The sequence below is a fragment of the Patagioenas fasciata genome, chromosome 1 (assembly GCF_037038585.1).
Source record: "Patagioenas fasciata isolate bPatFas1 chromosome 1, bPatFas1.hap1, whole genome shotgun sequence".
Classification (NCBI taxonomy): Eukaryota; Metazoa; Chordata; class Aves; order Columbiformes; family Columbidae; genus Patagioenas; species Patagioenas fasciata.
Genome location: NC_092520.1, coordinates 188,272,076 through 188,287,361, shown reverse-complemented (window position 1 = coordinate 188,287,361; position 15,286 = coordinate 188,272,076). Strand labels below are relative to the sequence as shown.

Here is a 15,286-nt window from a genome sequence, read left to right as displayed (position 1 = left end):
ACCCTTTCACCCCTACCTCAACAGCTCTCTGGGAATGGATGGTCTAGTGCTTCTAGGCACATCGAGTTCCTCCTGAATGTAAACAGTTTTGTGCTAATGGTCATTACTCCAACAAAGCCAGCTGATTTTGCGGCACAGCATCGTGTTCTGTAACGCTCAATACCTAGGATTCTACAGGAAAAGAGAAAGTTACTGTGTTGCTTTTGCTCATTAACGTGTAATTTTAAGAGATAGAAACATTACATCTCCAAAGGTTAAACAGAAAAAGCTGCAAAAAGTACATTTTCATTTTCTTTGTAGCATATGCATAACCATAATAAATTTGTGAGGCAATCTTAATCTCAATAAAAGTTACAGGATATTCCTACCATGTATAAATATCTGTTCCTAATTCAAAGATGCATTTATTAAGCTTTGTTCTTTTAAAGTTATAGATGTCAGGGTTTTGACAAAGCCTTTGCCACGCTGGACTTTACAGATCCTCAGGATAACACTTGCTTAAATAAAAGGCAATATGGGATTCTAACTATATAATGGTAGTTGCAGTCCCATGAAATCCAAAGTTAACTGCATCTGTATGCTAAGGTGCCCTCCAAAATACCATCCTATATAGCACTGACTCAGCCTTGGCTTTGCCTTATCCCAGAAACAAGGAAATGGTCTGCCTAGAAGTTACATAACATGTTTTTGTAGCAGTGAGCCATAACAATAAAGAAAACCTTGTTCTTTGTACTGCAAGAGTGAAAATGGCATTATCATTTTTCTTCTTTCACACTGTAAAAACCCCAGTTGATGCACAAATGTTTGGAACGACACACACAAGAAAACTTTACTATATAAACTGGTTAAAGAAAGATTAAAATATCTCTGTCTCCTGAAGAGCAGCAGGAGTTACACGTGCTCAGAGCACCACAGGCCTCCTTTGCTCTTGGGCCACCAAAGATGCTGTGCTGCAATGCCTGTTGTGCTGACAAAGGCTCCTGGCCTCTGTGGTCAACCTACAAGTAATATCTAAATGCTCCAGCAAAGGTTACAAACAGCTTAAGTGAAACAGGACTTAACTATAATCTCAATGGCGTTTCACCTTGGCTGTCATTTTTGAGCACTATGTAAATTTCAAAATGTCAGGATGTTAGAAGTATAAATGGACAGAAACCTGGCTATTTAAGGGGCTCTTTAAAAACACTGAGTGCTACTGGTATACCAAATAGAAAAAACAAGTTCCCAGGTGTCCCAGTTCGGTCCAGGACAGAATAGTCTCTCTGGTGCCCTCTGCAATGGCTTAAGCTACTTTCGTTTAATATTAATTTTGAAAGTTGTTTTTCTACTGCACAGTTGTACTTGCTCTCCACAGCTAGTTGCCAAAAACACTTCTCTAAAAACTTGAACTTGGAGTCATAACAACTTACATTATTACAGTAACCACATATCATAGAATAAACAAAATAAAGTTAAGACAGAGAGAATTGCATCCTGAAGGTAAATCTGGGCTTTTCATTCTCACACATACTGATAGTGACAAGGCCAAACTTGTCTTCTGCTATGAATCTTTGTCTTTGTTTGGTACTTATCATGTGAAGAATTAAAATCAAGTAAGATAGTGGCAGGGACATGATAAAAAGAGTTGGTTTAGTGCCTCTTCAGGCTGCTTCTTGCAGCCAAGTAACTATTTCTGAAAGGACTACATTGTTATAGTGGGTGCTTACAAAGCTTAAGGCTAGAATTTCAACTTTCATACTTCAAGTTCAAAAATTCATCTGTAAAGTATGTACTTCTATTACTGCAGTATGCAAAAGCTTCCAGATTCTATTCTTAGCTAAGATAAACAGATCCAAAGGGATCTCCATGATAAAATAGCCAAAATATTAAAAAAAAATCCAACAACAAACAACCCAACCACACCCACAAAACCAAACACTTAACTGTCAATATTTTTATTATGGCAGTGACAGAATGAAATCTCCTTAATGCTTATTTTCAGGCTCCAGCATGTTGACATATCTTTCCACTAACACTAGAAGCATTATCTTCAGGAACATAAATTTCTTCCTAGCTCATTACAAGAGCTGTTCAGCAGTCCTAGTCATCTCCTGATCTATTGTGTAGTCACACAGGAACATTTTTGTCTCCCCTCTGGTATCATGAGCACATTACACTTGACCTGCCTATGACATGATCCTTTACAGTTATTGCATAGATATAGATTAAACTTTGGCTACCCCATAGCAGAAACACCTAGATACATCAGGATCCATGGAAGAGAGCCAGAAGGGATCAAGCAGGCAAGGGAAGATTAAGCTGCTCAAGACAGCAAGCCAGCATGCTTCAGAAGAGGCATGGAAAAAGCCAGTCCCAGAAGATAATGGACGATTGAGATGTTTGGTTCTACATGAATTTCCCTAGCAATTCTGTCTTGACAGGATGAGTAAGTCATCCTTTTAAATGAAGATTACACAATAACAAAGTTTAATAAACAAAACGGCACAGAACAAGATTTGAAGTGAAAAGTAAGACTGCCATCAGTGCAAGGAATCGCATTAAGGAAAAATAAAGCTGTTAAACTGGGTGGCAAGGGAAGGGCAGAGAAAGTTGCACAACAGCTTGTCAGAAAGCGTTCTTTATAAAGATCAGCTGCATCTTCTAGAAGAGGTGTTAGTGAGTGGGTAAGGACAGATGCGCTCAAGACAAGTAAAACCCAGACCCATCCTTATAGATAATAATTAAATAAGACCTTATCCTACCCCAAGTGGCATTTTCACAGCATATCCTGCTACACATTAAGGAGCACTTACATGGAAAAATGAAAATACCTCCTCTTACTGAGGCACTCCGCTTTTCCTTAGCTTACTGAAAAACTGGCAAGAACACAGCCCCATTGGTATGAGCTGAAAGACATACACTTTTTGATACATCCTAACGATCTCTGAGAAAAAGCTGTGCAGGCTTTCAGAACATGGAACTAAAGCTTACATCTCAATTTAGACAACATACCAAGTAGGTGTCTCACACTAGTATCTTATTTTCGGAGTACCCAAAGGATCACAATACACTTCATTTTCTCAGCACATTAGCTCACCTGTGTGAATTCAAAACTTCCCATGCTATGTCTCAAAATATTAAGGCCATAGTTTACGTGAACAAAACGTAAATTCATGTTAAGTTCTCAAGTTGTGTATTTGTAGAAATAGTAGAAATATACAAGACAGTAAGCACTTACAGTAATACAGGTCTTTAGTTTGTTGGCTTTTTTTAAATAATATCAAAGCTAAAGAGAAGTATGGAAACATCTGCCCTCCTTTTTGCCTCCCCTGAAGGGGATTCAACAAGAACAGAATCAGTAGACAATTCCAGTGAACAACACTAATTTTTATTTGTAAGTGTTACAATACAGCCACCATAAAAAAAAAGAGCTGAACATTAGACTTGCATAGATTTTTTTTATTTTTAGGCCAAAGACTCTCCATTCGCTGTTTGGCACAATAATAGCTAACAAGTTTTACTGTACATCTGTAATTCTCAAGAAAAGAAAGAGAACCACACATCTGGTTTATCTGGTAAGCAAAGCTAATACAGAGTTGTGATTTTATTTTCACTCAAATACTGGATGTCTTCTGGGAAAGACTTCTTTGTACTTTGGTTAAAAACTTACAAATCAAAAGCCTAAGTACGATCCTTTTGCAGAATTACATTCTTGGAAATGCGTACGGTATTGTGTGCTGTGTCCCTCTGATAGAAGGCACAATTTTTGATAAGAACATTCATGAAAAAACAGAACCCAGTTCTGAAAGGATAAGAGTAACACCCACTAACTGTATGAACTAGATGTGGGAATAGTCACTACCCCAAGAACCCCTGTGTCAACAACAAGCAAATGATTACAGGCATCTTTTTTAAGCTTCATTCTCCCTGAATCCTTGAGGTCTAGTGAAGAAAACTGTATGTGACAGTAAAGCTGATCATTTCATCTAAAGTGCTTGATGAAAGCAGGGAAACTATAAAAATGATACATTAGTGAAACTGAAAGTGGAAGAGATAACATTTATCATACAAAACAAGATAAACTGGAATATTTCAATTTTTTCTTCTTCCATTAAGCAAGATACAACAGAAAGATCCTTCACGGTGAAGAGCTCCCTTAAAGTCTATATAGTTCATACCACATTTTTTCTTACATTTCTGGGATATGAAATCATATGACATAAGACTCAGGAATAATATTCCAAAAAAGAAAGTATTATTATGGCTAAGAAACAAAGATTAAGTAGCAAGTTTTAGTCACTCAAAACAAATCTTTGGGAAAATGCTATTTAATACTTCCAATAACTTTAAATGCCCCAACACTATATATTTTACAGTAGAAATGCAAGAGCCTTTGGAATGCAGCAACACCTGGTTGTGTGCACATCTTATCTTAAGACATCATCTTTTTCTTACATTCCACTGAGCAGAACACCATCCCTTCCACCGGCATGAACTTCTGGCCAATTAGGCACTTGCTGCAACAGGAGCACAAGAAGCATTCCTGAGTGGCGTGCCAGTTGAAGTTGTTGTACGTCACACGCTGAACTTCCGGATCTATAGCGTTATGACAACCTTGGCAGATCTGTTTAGAAACAAAATGACACTGAAATGAAGCATACCCATCCTCTCTACAAGTCCAATAAAAGCTGGAATTCTTAAATGTTTTCTGAGGAGACAGATGTTAAAAGAAGCCTTGGAAATAAGCCTCCAGCTTTTGATTTTCCTTTATTTTTAAAGCAGAGTTTCCAAACAAAATACAGCTGAGGACACAAAACAAAACAATAAAATGCACACGAGATGTTAATTGCTTCTGGGATTAAACTTAAATGATAAAATCTCGTTATGCCAAACAGCACAGGTTTTCATATATTAACCCATACATTTGAATAGATGTTATAAATTTTCCTGGGCATTGACAGCTGTAAAGCAATGTCAAATAATTAAAGATTACTAGAAAGTTTTGCATTTAATTAAGCTTAAAATCTGGTTATCAAAAGTTAGATCTGAGGGAAGCTACTGTTTTAAGAGAAAAAAGAAAGCTTCTCCAAAAGGCAATTTGTCACACCTACCTCAGAAGATTATTAACTGCCAGCTAGAGATCTTAGTTTGCCCCTCCATTCAGAGTATAGATGCACATTGGACTGAACTCCCAACTAATAGGTAGTTAATTGGTAGACATGAATGGGCCATTATCTCAGATTAGAGACAACTACCATCCTTTCCCAAACTTCTAGCTTTATCCTGTCAGTCACTCTCCTTTATAACTCATGCGGTTAGAAATACAAAGAAACAAAGTACCTAGATTGCAGTTGCCACTACAGGCTTTTAGCAGACCAGCTGAAGGCGAATCCCACTGGTCTCAATGAACTGTGATTGACACAAACAAAACATTTGGCAGCATTATTCATGTTCACTTACTTTACTACTCCACTTACAAAATCCCACTTCACCACTGGCAAAGCTAAAGGTATTTTCAGAACAGCCTCACCCCTGCCAGTGGTTTTTTTTCAAGTTTATGAACTGACAAAATACTTGTCTGTTTCTAAGGTTTTATTCAAAGGGGAAAAAGAAGATTGACTTGAGCCTAAACTTGCATCCAATTTATACTCTGCAGATACTCCCACACTGGGAGAAAGGAGGAGTTTCAAGCTCCACAGATTTATGTTCCCTTCCTTCACAGCACCGGCATGTGTGGAAGGACCTTACCGCAGCGTGGTTCTTCACATAGCAGGGTTTGCAGACTGGCTTGTCATTCACCATCACATAGATTTCCCCAGCCAAAACGCAATCACAATCAAAACAGCAGAAGTGTTTCAGATGCCAGTTTTGACCTTCCGCTTGGGTATATTCATTGCTGAATATGAGCTATAAGGAAGACACAAACCAATATTAACATATGCATTTGAATGGTACTTATTTAAAGAAAGATAGCCTCAGGAGGTTTTGTAATTTCCAAGGAACTCCTGGTGATTTCACTGTTTCAAATGATGTCAACAACAAAAATAGATGCATTCATTTGTTAGAGTGTTTTATTAAGAGCCAGTAGACTCAAAAGAAGCCAGGCAGGCTGTTCTCTGTATGCTGCACAAAGTGTTACTTAGTAAGGCGCTCCCCCTAGTGCCCTTCATGCGGAAAGAGCTGCATAACTGGACTTCATAGAAGAATTTGCACTCACATATTCTATCTTATGTCCCCGTAGATTGCCCCAAAGCCCCACTAAATCCAAAGCAAGCTATGGATCTTCCTGAATGTGAAGTGTCCATATTAGTTTTAGCTTCTTGCAACCACAATCAGCTAAAGCTGGTGAAGGCACATCATCTCCCTGCACTGAAATATTTCACTAAAAATCATATTCACTTCTCAGGGGAGCAAACTTGTGTGCTAAAACAAAGGACTAGGATATTTCCTACCTCGTCACATCCAGCACAGCGGGGCTTCTCGCTATCACAATAATGTCTTCCACAGTACAGGTTACCATTCTTCCAAAAATAGATCATATCTACTAGAAGTTCACTGCAGATACAACAGACAAAACAAGCTGGGTGCCACAATTTGTCATATCCAGCACGTTCTGCATAGACAGCTGGGTCACCTTCTTTCATGTTCAGTTTGCAGCGATAGCAGGACTGGAAAGAGGTTATTGCCAAGTTAAATAAGTCTTTGAAGAGGTACATTTATAGCAATTACATATTATTTACATATTTAATAAATCCCACCTTCCCAGACTGAAATTGAAGCATAAGTTTAGCCCCATGATCAGATAGTAGTGTGACATGATGCCACAGTACAGGTTTATCCAAGTAAGTTACAATGACATACATTCTACTGGCATTGTACTAATGGATTATAGTATTTTGCCATATTCACATTCTTACAGCTACAGCCCAGTTCTTAAAAAAACCCCTCAACACCACACAATTAAAATTCATGTTATGTTCTATTAGCCCTGCATACTCAAGAATAAAGAAAGAGTAATAAGAAGCCTTTCAAGCTGACTAGACTATCACTAGAATGTATGACAAGAAAATGGCTGTACTTATAGGCCATGAAAAGATCAAGCCATATCTGCATCACTAGTGAGAAAAAGAAAGTGTTAATATTGCAAACTCATTCTGTTTAAAGCTGTGTTCTAGCGATACCAGTCACTCATGGCTGTTGTCCAATAGTCGGTGACTAACCACTTTAGGATAGGGACAGTGATTATAGAAAAGGGACAACAGAGTATATGAATACACTACACTGCAAGTAGTTTGAAAATGTCCATAGTCAGTCTTTTGCCTTCTACCTGCTTACACAGAGGGCTTTGTCATCAAGTCAAAAAAAACACAGGTGGCTTATGTTACTGAAACAAAAATTTTAATCTACAGTTTAATCACCAGCTTGGCATTTCCTGCAATCCAGTTGGTCTGTGCACTGGGCTGAACATCCTGGGAGGGTTTTCTCTATGATTCACATCACTACAAGCCCAGCCACAAATAGCCTCAGTTTTCAATTGTGTTTGTTCATATATATATACACACACACACACACACACACACGCATCTATATGTATTTTAGTTTTTTAAAAATGTCTTAACTTCAGGTATACTGATCAGATCCCCACACTTATTTCAGATAAGCATATTTCATGATAAACAAAGACAGACATCAAAAGGGGAGGAAGAACAACTTGGAAGAGAATGAAAGGGGAAGTATAAATATACATATTTATATATTTTTTGACTTTTCTTTCTACTTTAGACCTCCTATTCCAAGAGGAGTAAACTGGAAGGTTTAGTAGTTTTATAGACCCAGAATAGGACAAGACAGCTTACCTACCATTTGCAACACCCCCAGTCTAGGTGCTTAAAAGGGACATAAAGAGATTTGTTTCTTTACAAAATGAAATATGTTGGATATCCATTTTTCTGTTATTCAGCTTTTAATCATGGTGAAATAGATTTAATTTTTTAAAACACAATCAATTAGTATTGGAATATTTCTACTAATAGTGAAGACCTAGTTGTATAGGTGTTGGGTATTTTTAAAGCCATGTTCAGAAGAATTGCAATCCATTCCTGTAATGAAAATAAATTTTTCAAGAGATTCTATTTGCCACAGCTACAGGAAAACATGCTTGCAGACTCAGTCTGAAAGCCAGTGAAGAAAATTTGGAGAAAAAAAGATTCAGCACTAGCAGATAGAAAAAAAGCATAGACAAGGACAACAATTCTTCTGCAAGGTATTTAAGAGCTCTTCTCTGGTTTATTTTGAACTGTTAAAAAAAATAAAAAAAGAAACAAGTTGAGATAATGTTACAGCATATAGCCAAAATTCAGTCACATTGCAGAAATCAGAAAAAAAAAGTCAAAATGGTATATCTAAATCCTGATTATTTAGTACCAACAATAGATAAGCAACTCAAATGTTCACTTACCCTATTAAACATTTCTAAGTCTCTTTCTAAATCACTGCACACAGTGATGAGATGCCTGGCTTTAACGCTAGGAGGCATATCCAGCTGCTCAAGCAGAGAAAACTTTGGAAGTACTAAACAGGTATAGTATAAAAATGAAGTGCCTTTTGATACAATTACTCAAGAGGACAGAGTAACTTCTGCCCTTGACTGAATAGAGTCGAAGTCAGTTGGCCAGTGAGGTACAATGCAGGGTCAACAATTCTGCATGTCCTTCTTGAGGAAGTAAGAGAAGAATTGGTGTGGTGAATCTGCAGTAACCCAGCAGAAGCAGCTCGGTTACACAAAATGACAGCAACCTAATCAAGCCACAATAAAATAACTTCAGTATGTTAGAATGTCCATGGCAAGATAATGGCAAAAATAATTCAATAATTAATTTTAGAAAGTAGCTACAGGTAAACAAATGGCACAGTGTATGACAGATTAAGGTAAATGGGCATGTTCAAAACTAAAATGTAAACATTAATTTTATATTCCATATGAATTAAACCAGAAGTAATATCCTTTGTCAATTTAAAAAAAAAAAGAAAAAACCAAACAAACAACAAAACCAGCACACCACATCCCTCAATAATACTGAAAACCAGACTTCAACTACGTTAAACTTTTATCTCTATCTAGAACTTGAATATGCATTTTCTTTAAGTAACCTGGAGATTAATAACTTTGGGGACTCATACCTACAATAGCAACATTTCTGGAAATCAAGTTACAGTAGCTTTTGCCACTCGGAAGGTCTGCCTTACTAAACTAATATTATTTCAGTAATACTACCTCTATTTTGTATTCAGAATAGGTAGCAGAGACATGCATAGTAGAAGTTAGCAAGTTACGTCAGAAATACTTTATTAAGGCTATAGGTTTAGAAACATCAATGAAAGTGAGGTTATTACAGATCTTATTTTTTGTTGAGCTATTACAAAGCATAAAACAGATACCAAAGAAAAAAATTAGATCAAAGAAGAAAGATCCAAATATGAAAAGAAGGCTCATCAAAACACCGTTATACGGCTTGGCTTGTTGGAGATGCGAGGGAGAGGCATTAATGGATTAGTTTCATTTAATTTTAAATGCAATTTGTTAATAGGTAATTCTGGTGCTCTTCCAAGAAAGAGAAGAAAATTTGCTTCTAAAATTAAACTAAACTATTCCAGGGGAAAAAAGTGTAGCAATTACTCCATAAAACTACACAAGTTTCTTGATTGTTATTCTGCAAAACCCACCCTGCTACACTATATCTTTGAGCTAACATGTTTTTGCAATAAGGATGAAAAGGTCACTTAGTTATTTGCTGCAATGCACTAAATACAGACAAAAAACAGGGTTTTGTGCAAACAATGTTTTCCAGTTCCCCTTCTTTCTTTCCCTCCCCAGATTTTCACCATTCCAAATTCACAAACAGGTTAATTGGGCTAAAATGACTAAAGAAAGGACTCAGATGGTACTATATGTTCTTGTTTTATCTTTCCTTTATTATACTTACATACTGAGATGCCTTCTGATCTGGGGACTTGTCCTCCATCACTCCTACAGCAGCCGAAGTGCTTCTGTCACCATTGCTCACGTTATTCTTGTTGGCAGCTCTCGTTTCCGCCTCACCAGGGAGTTTGACATCTCCTACGCCAAGTGCCTCGTTTTTGTACTTCTTCACAAATTGTTCCATCTGCTTAACTTCGTTGGGGGAGAGCTCGTGGCATTTTGAAGGATCCTGATCGTGAGCAGGCAGCTGCTTGGCCAACTGCTTCTTCCTGTACTGGGCACCTTCCGAGCCAGCAACAGGCTGCTTCTCCTTGGGCAGCATCTGCATGTACTGCCTAGCCTGAACCAGGAGGAATAAGATATCAGATGCTGCTTCAACTACAGACCCATCCTTTTAAGCAAACACCCAATTAAAATCATTTCTACTGTTGTTAGCGACAGACAAATTTGTCAAAAATAAGGGGTTTTTTTTCCATAAACATTAAGGTCCTGAAACACAGTAGATGGAGATAAAATACAGCAGATGCATTAATTGGCTTCTTCCCAGGGTAAAAGACAGGCTTCCTTTTAAGCCTTTTACAGAACAGAATTATTACTTCTCAGAATAAACAATAATTAACATTTACACAGCACCTTGTCTCTTCAAAGCTATCTTAAACTGCTGATCATCAGTAAAGGTTTAAAAAGTAGAGGCTGAAATAGTTTGCCTGGGACACACAGCCCACTGCAGAAATAATTCTAGTTGAATAAATAAGAAAGCTCTAGTTCTAATAAAGCAAGTACAAGCCTAAAAATCAAAGCGATAACTGAATATTATCTACCAATTGATTTAGACACACAAAGCTTGATTAATTCACTGAAAAAAGATATTTTGAGAGGTAGATCAGAGATAATGTGACTCCAGCATGGATGACACAACACTGCAGTACAGTAAATTAGCAATCAAAGTTTGAAAAGCAAAGCAAAATCCTCAGAAGGCTATCTACCATCTCATCTACTTCAGCTGAAAACATACTAGAAGAGAGCTCTTCTTTCAGATGTCAACACTGACCTTGTTCTAACCATATACAGTAAAAGCTATAAGCAAGACAGTGTTCCCCTTAACTAAACAATGACAAATTGTTGTGGGGTTGTTCAGAGGCTTTTTTATTTTTTGTTTTTAAGGGCATACTCCATGCAATTTTTTTTAAGTTTACTAAAAAAGGCAGGTTAGTGAAATCGCACTCTAGGGACTCGGCAAATAAGTCTTAATCCTATCTTTTAAAAAAAACTTCATCTCCCCAGTTCTCAAGAAGTTCCACAGAGAAGCATCCATATCTGCAAGATGACACAGGCAACACTCATTAAGCAGGTACCATCTTTTCAGTTTTAAGGAGGAAAAAAAGAAGAGGTACACACAGAATGACCACAAGAGGCAAATTTATCCTTCAGGTATGCTCTGCTTCTCTACCTCCCATCAACTCCTGCCTTGCACATAAAGAACACTTGAGTTGGACTTACAAGTGTCTGATTCTGCACAGGAGGAGCCCACTCATAAGTCACGGTATTGATGGATATGTTCTTTCTGGCTGGCACTGGATTAGTCAGTATCATTACATTACGTTTATACATGGGAATGCCATCACTCTTCAGCTTTGCAATAAGGGTCGTGTATTTTGTGTCTTCAAACAGTTTCCCCACTTTCCGATCTTCCTCATTGCTTGTGAGGACATCATGTTCTTCCTGGCCACATTTGCAGTTGCGGCATATTTTTCTGAAATTTACGGAAACAGCAAGAAAGTTACAGTCTCAGCTGAACATTACAACTCACACCAGCTGCATACATAGTAACAACACCACTGGAAACCCAAAAACTTGTTTTCAGTGCTTTGATTAGGGAATATGCAAATTATCCTGCAATACATCAAACACCTCTTGAGAAGATTATTTCTTCTGTTGTATTACTTACATTATTTGTTCACAGAGATTGTAGTCAGACAGATATCAGTCAACTACACTAATGCATTTTGAATATGATGCTATATCATTCCTTCAGTTACATCTCAGTTGTGATCACACACATACACGTCCATTATCATCCACCTACCAGATTTAGTATGGGTAGTCACCCATGAGTTAACTTAAACGCATCCACTTGATCCCCCCAGCAACCATTTACTTGGGCTTTTAGTTTTTCAGGTTCTCTTTATACACCCAAAAATTACACACACATTCCATACTATTCTCTTCATATGCACTTCAGAGTTGCTCTCAAGTGGAAACAAATATCTCCTAGAATGGAAAAAAAATGCGTACAGACAGATATACAGTGTAATTGCACCAAGCGCTGTTCAAAGTTCAGCATCTAAAAGAGAAGATGAAAGAAAAGCAAAAGGCTTATATGGACATAGCCTTTCAAACAGCTCTGAACCAAGTTAGAGGTACTCTGGCACATGCTGTACGGAAAATTCTCCCAGATATCACCCTTACAAGGTAGAAGGCCTTCCTTAGATATAAATGGTATTCTTTGATATACAACACATTGGAGCTCCTTTTATTAAGGGCTATTAGATAGTAATTTATTACCTTAATCATAATTAAACAATTCACATACAATAAACAGAACTTTGAATTAGACAAGCTAGCTTACTATTTATTAATGGCTCTCCCAGAGCTTCAGTTCAAAGCAGTCAACCACAGTATAAGGAAATTAGTGAAGAGTTCTGGATCTCTAGAGCTTGAAAAGGAATAAGTAATATTTTACCCGATTATTTATTTTTCACATAGGAAATAGCATGAAACTACTATCTATAAAATACTTCTCAACTCTGCTTGCCAAAACCCTCATATTGTTCTGCATCTTGCCTTCTAAAGTCTAGAAGGCAAGACACATACCTTATGGCATTTAATAGGTACATGACAAGAACACACAGACCCATTGGGTGGTGGGAAAGGAAGGAAGGAGGACCTGCACAGAACATGGCATGTGAAGTGATGCACAGCCAGCCCAAAGATACACACTACACACATATACCGGTTTTCTGTGTGGGGTACAATCATTTCAGTGAGTGATGAATGCTGCCTGGTCATGTGATCATACAGCAACCATAATTCATGGAAACCTAAGCTATGAAGCCCACTCAAAATTAAAAATAGCTAACTCTGCAATAGAAATGAGCCACTCCACTCTAAAAATAACAATGAAATTATGAACCTTAAGCAGAATAGACTTTGCTTTGCAACACATAAAAACACAAAGAGTCAATAACTGAAGTGCAGGCTGTCTGACAGCTTGCATGACTTCCAACTCATTTCCACAACAGGAAAGATGCACAGAATTTCAAAGCTGGTACTCATTTGGACACCTAGTAAACACTGAGCACTTTGCAACCTCTCAACTTAGCAAAACATGAATTAGCATCACCCATTATGTCTAAACGCTGTACTATCCATCTCAAGCACTTGCAACATAAAATTTTGTAAGGTCTTAGCACCAATCTACATGAGTCCTTTACTTAACTAATACTTAGAGGCTATTTAATATATTAATAAAGCAATTTATACTTCACTCTGCTCACCTTTTAAGGTGTGCATGTGATCATACCTTATTACCAACTCTCAATCATGTAATCTTTGAGATCCAACACTAGGTCACAGAAACAGACCTTATTTTTAGCAGGTTTAATTAATTATTGCATGGTGATCATCATGCAGCTATATGCCTCACAGCACACATGAAACTTATATTCAAGTAGTTAATCTATTTGAATAATATTATAGCTTAGCAGATGTTTTCTTCACTTTTTCAACTTAAGCAACAGTATGTCCCAGTTTTATCCTTGCCTCTTTACAGGATGTAATCTAATAACATTGGTGAACAAACAGACACGCTCAGTCAACCTGCACACTAATGCAAGTATAGTCTCACTGCCCAGAACTGCTCTGCTTGCAAAACAGAATTCAGTAAGGAAAATTCATATTGCTGTACTGCCTGCATGGTCATGATAGCAGCGTGACAGACTGTGCAGCTCTCTCCACTCTGTACAGTGTCCAACCACAGCAAAGCAGCATCAACAGCCTGCAGAGAACAGACAATCCCCAACAAGCTAGAAGAACACCCTGACTCAATTGCTTTTATCTTCCTCAGTTTCACCTTGAAGGCTTAACTTGTTTCGCTAATTTCAGGATCCTTGAGATTTTCTGTCTTCCTGAAAAACAGATTAACAGATATTTGCAAAGAAGTGAAAGCACACAGCTTGTCCTCAGGTCCTTGCTGGGTCTCATTGTGAAAACCAGCATAGAACTACTGTGCTTTATACTTGCATTGAAAAGAATGAGATACTCAGTAATCTCCCCCACCCCAGCCTTACTTAGATGGAGAATTCGATTGTGTACATTTCAGTGTAATGTTACCTACTTGCTCTTCCAAAGATAAAGTGATTGACTCTTTGCCTACATGGAATTTGTAGGAAGCTGTTATAGGGGCTATGTTACAAAATTACAAGTCTAGTGGCCCTGGCTTGTGGATACTTAAGTCTCCAAATGCAGAAAACAATCCATAAAGAATGCAGAGACTGCTGAGTCATAGCTGATGTCACCATAACTCAGTAAATCAAAGGAAAATCCCTGAGGCTGTTGCCATTTCCCCCGGTTCTCAAGGCTCCCCTGGATCTCAGCCACATGAAGATATCTGTACACCGCTAACAGCCAAAAAAAGTTTCCTGTCCTGATTTATAATCCCTTTTCTTGAATAGTTTCCAGTCCTAAAAGATATCCACTTGACATTTACACACATAACTCTTCCTGCAGAGTACTATTTACAATTCAGTCATACCTTCTTCCACTGAGTTGCCACATCAGAGCCCTGTTCATTAGTCACTGTCCCTTCTGCAAAAGGGATGTGGTCAATTACTTAGAATAGATCATCTGGTCATTTCTTTCACTACAATACAGCTGTTATCACTGAAGTGACTAACTTACACTTCACAAGTCTGTCTGAAAACTGATGCTTTTTCTTTGTTGTTGTTAAAGCAAACACCTGACATGTGCCAGCAAAACCAGTTGTTGTTATATGTTTGTCTGTGTGTATATACACATGTATTTTTGTAGACTTTATCTCCTTTGGCTCTATCGAGAAGACAGGCAGTGACAATTTCTTGTTCTCTCCATCTGAACTGCTGAAAAGATTTTCCCTTCACTTGATGACATTCAGCAAGAATTTACTGAAGGAGATACTAAGGACTCCAACTTATGTGTTCATAGCCCTCAGGACTTCAAAGGAGAAAAATGTTCCTCCAGACAAATCTCAGCAGTTTGGGAAGCTTTTCCCATTCAAAACATGGAAGATGG

The 15,286-nt window shown here is 37.7% G+C and overlaps 1 protein-coding gene across 1 annotated transcript in view; it reads right to left on the bottom strand.

Annotated features, from left to right (window-relative positions):
* Positions 1 to 3,345: 3,345 nt before the first annotated feature.
* TES (testin LIM domain protein) overlaps positions 3,346 to 15,286 on the bottom strand; it is a 28,319-nt gene continuing 16,378 nt past the window's right edge. The window contains exons 3-7 of the mRNA XM_065850277.2: positions 11,459 to 11,711; positions 9,963 to 10,298; positions 6,432 to 6,647; positions 5,728 to 5,886; positions 3,346 to 4,603 (exon numbers count right to left, since the gene is read on the bottom strand). Coding sequence (XP_065706349.1) covers positions 4,412 to 4,603; positions 5,728 to 5,886; positions 6,432 to 6,647; positions 9,963 to 10,298; positions 11,459 to 11,711 — 1,156 coding nt within the window. The 3' untranslated portion in view covers positions 3,346 to 4,411. The remainder of the gene's footprint in view (positions 4,604 to 5,727; positions 5,887 to 6,431; positions 6,648 to 9,962; positions 10,299 to 11,458; positions 11,712 to 15,286) is intronic.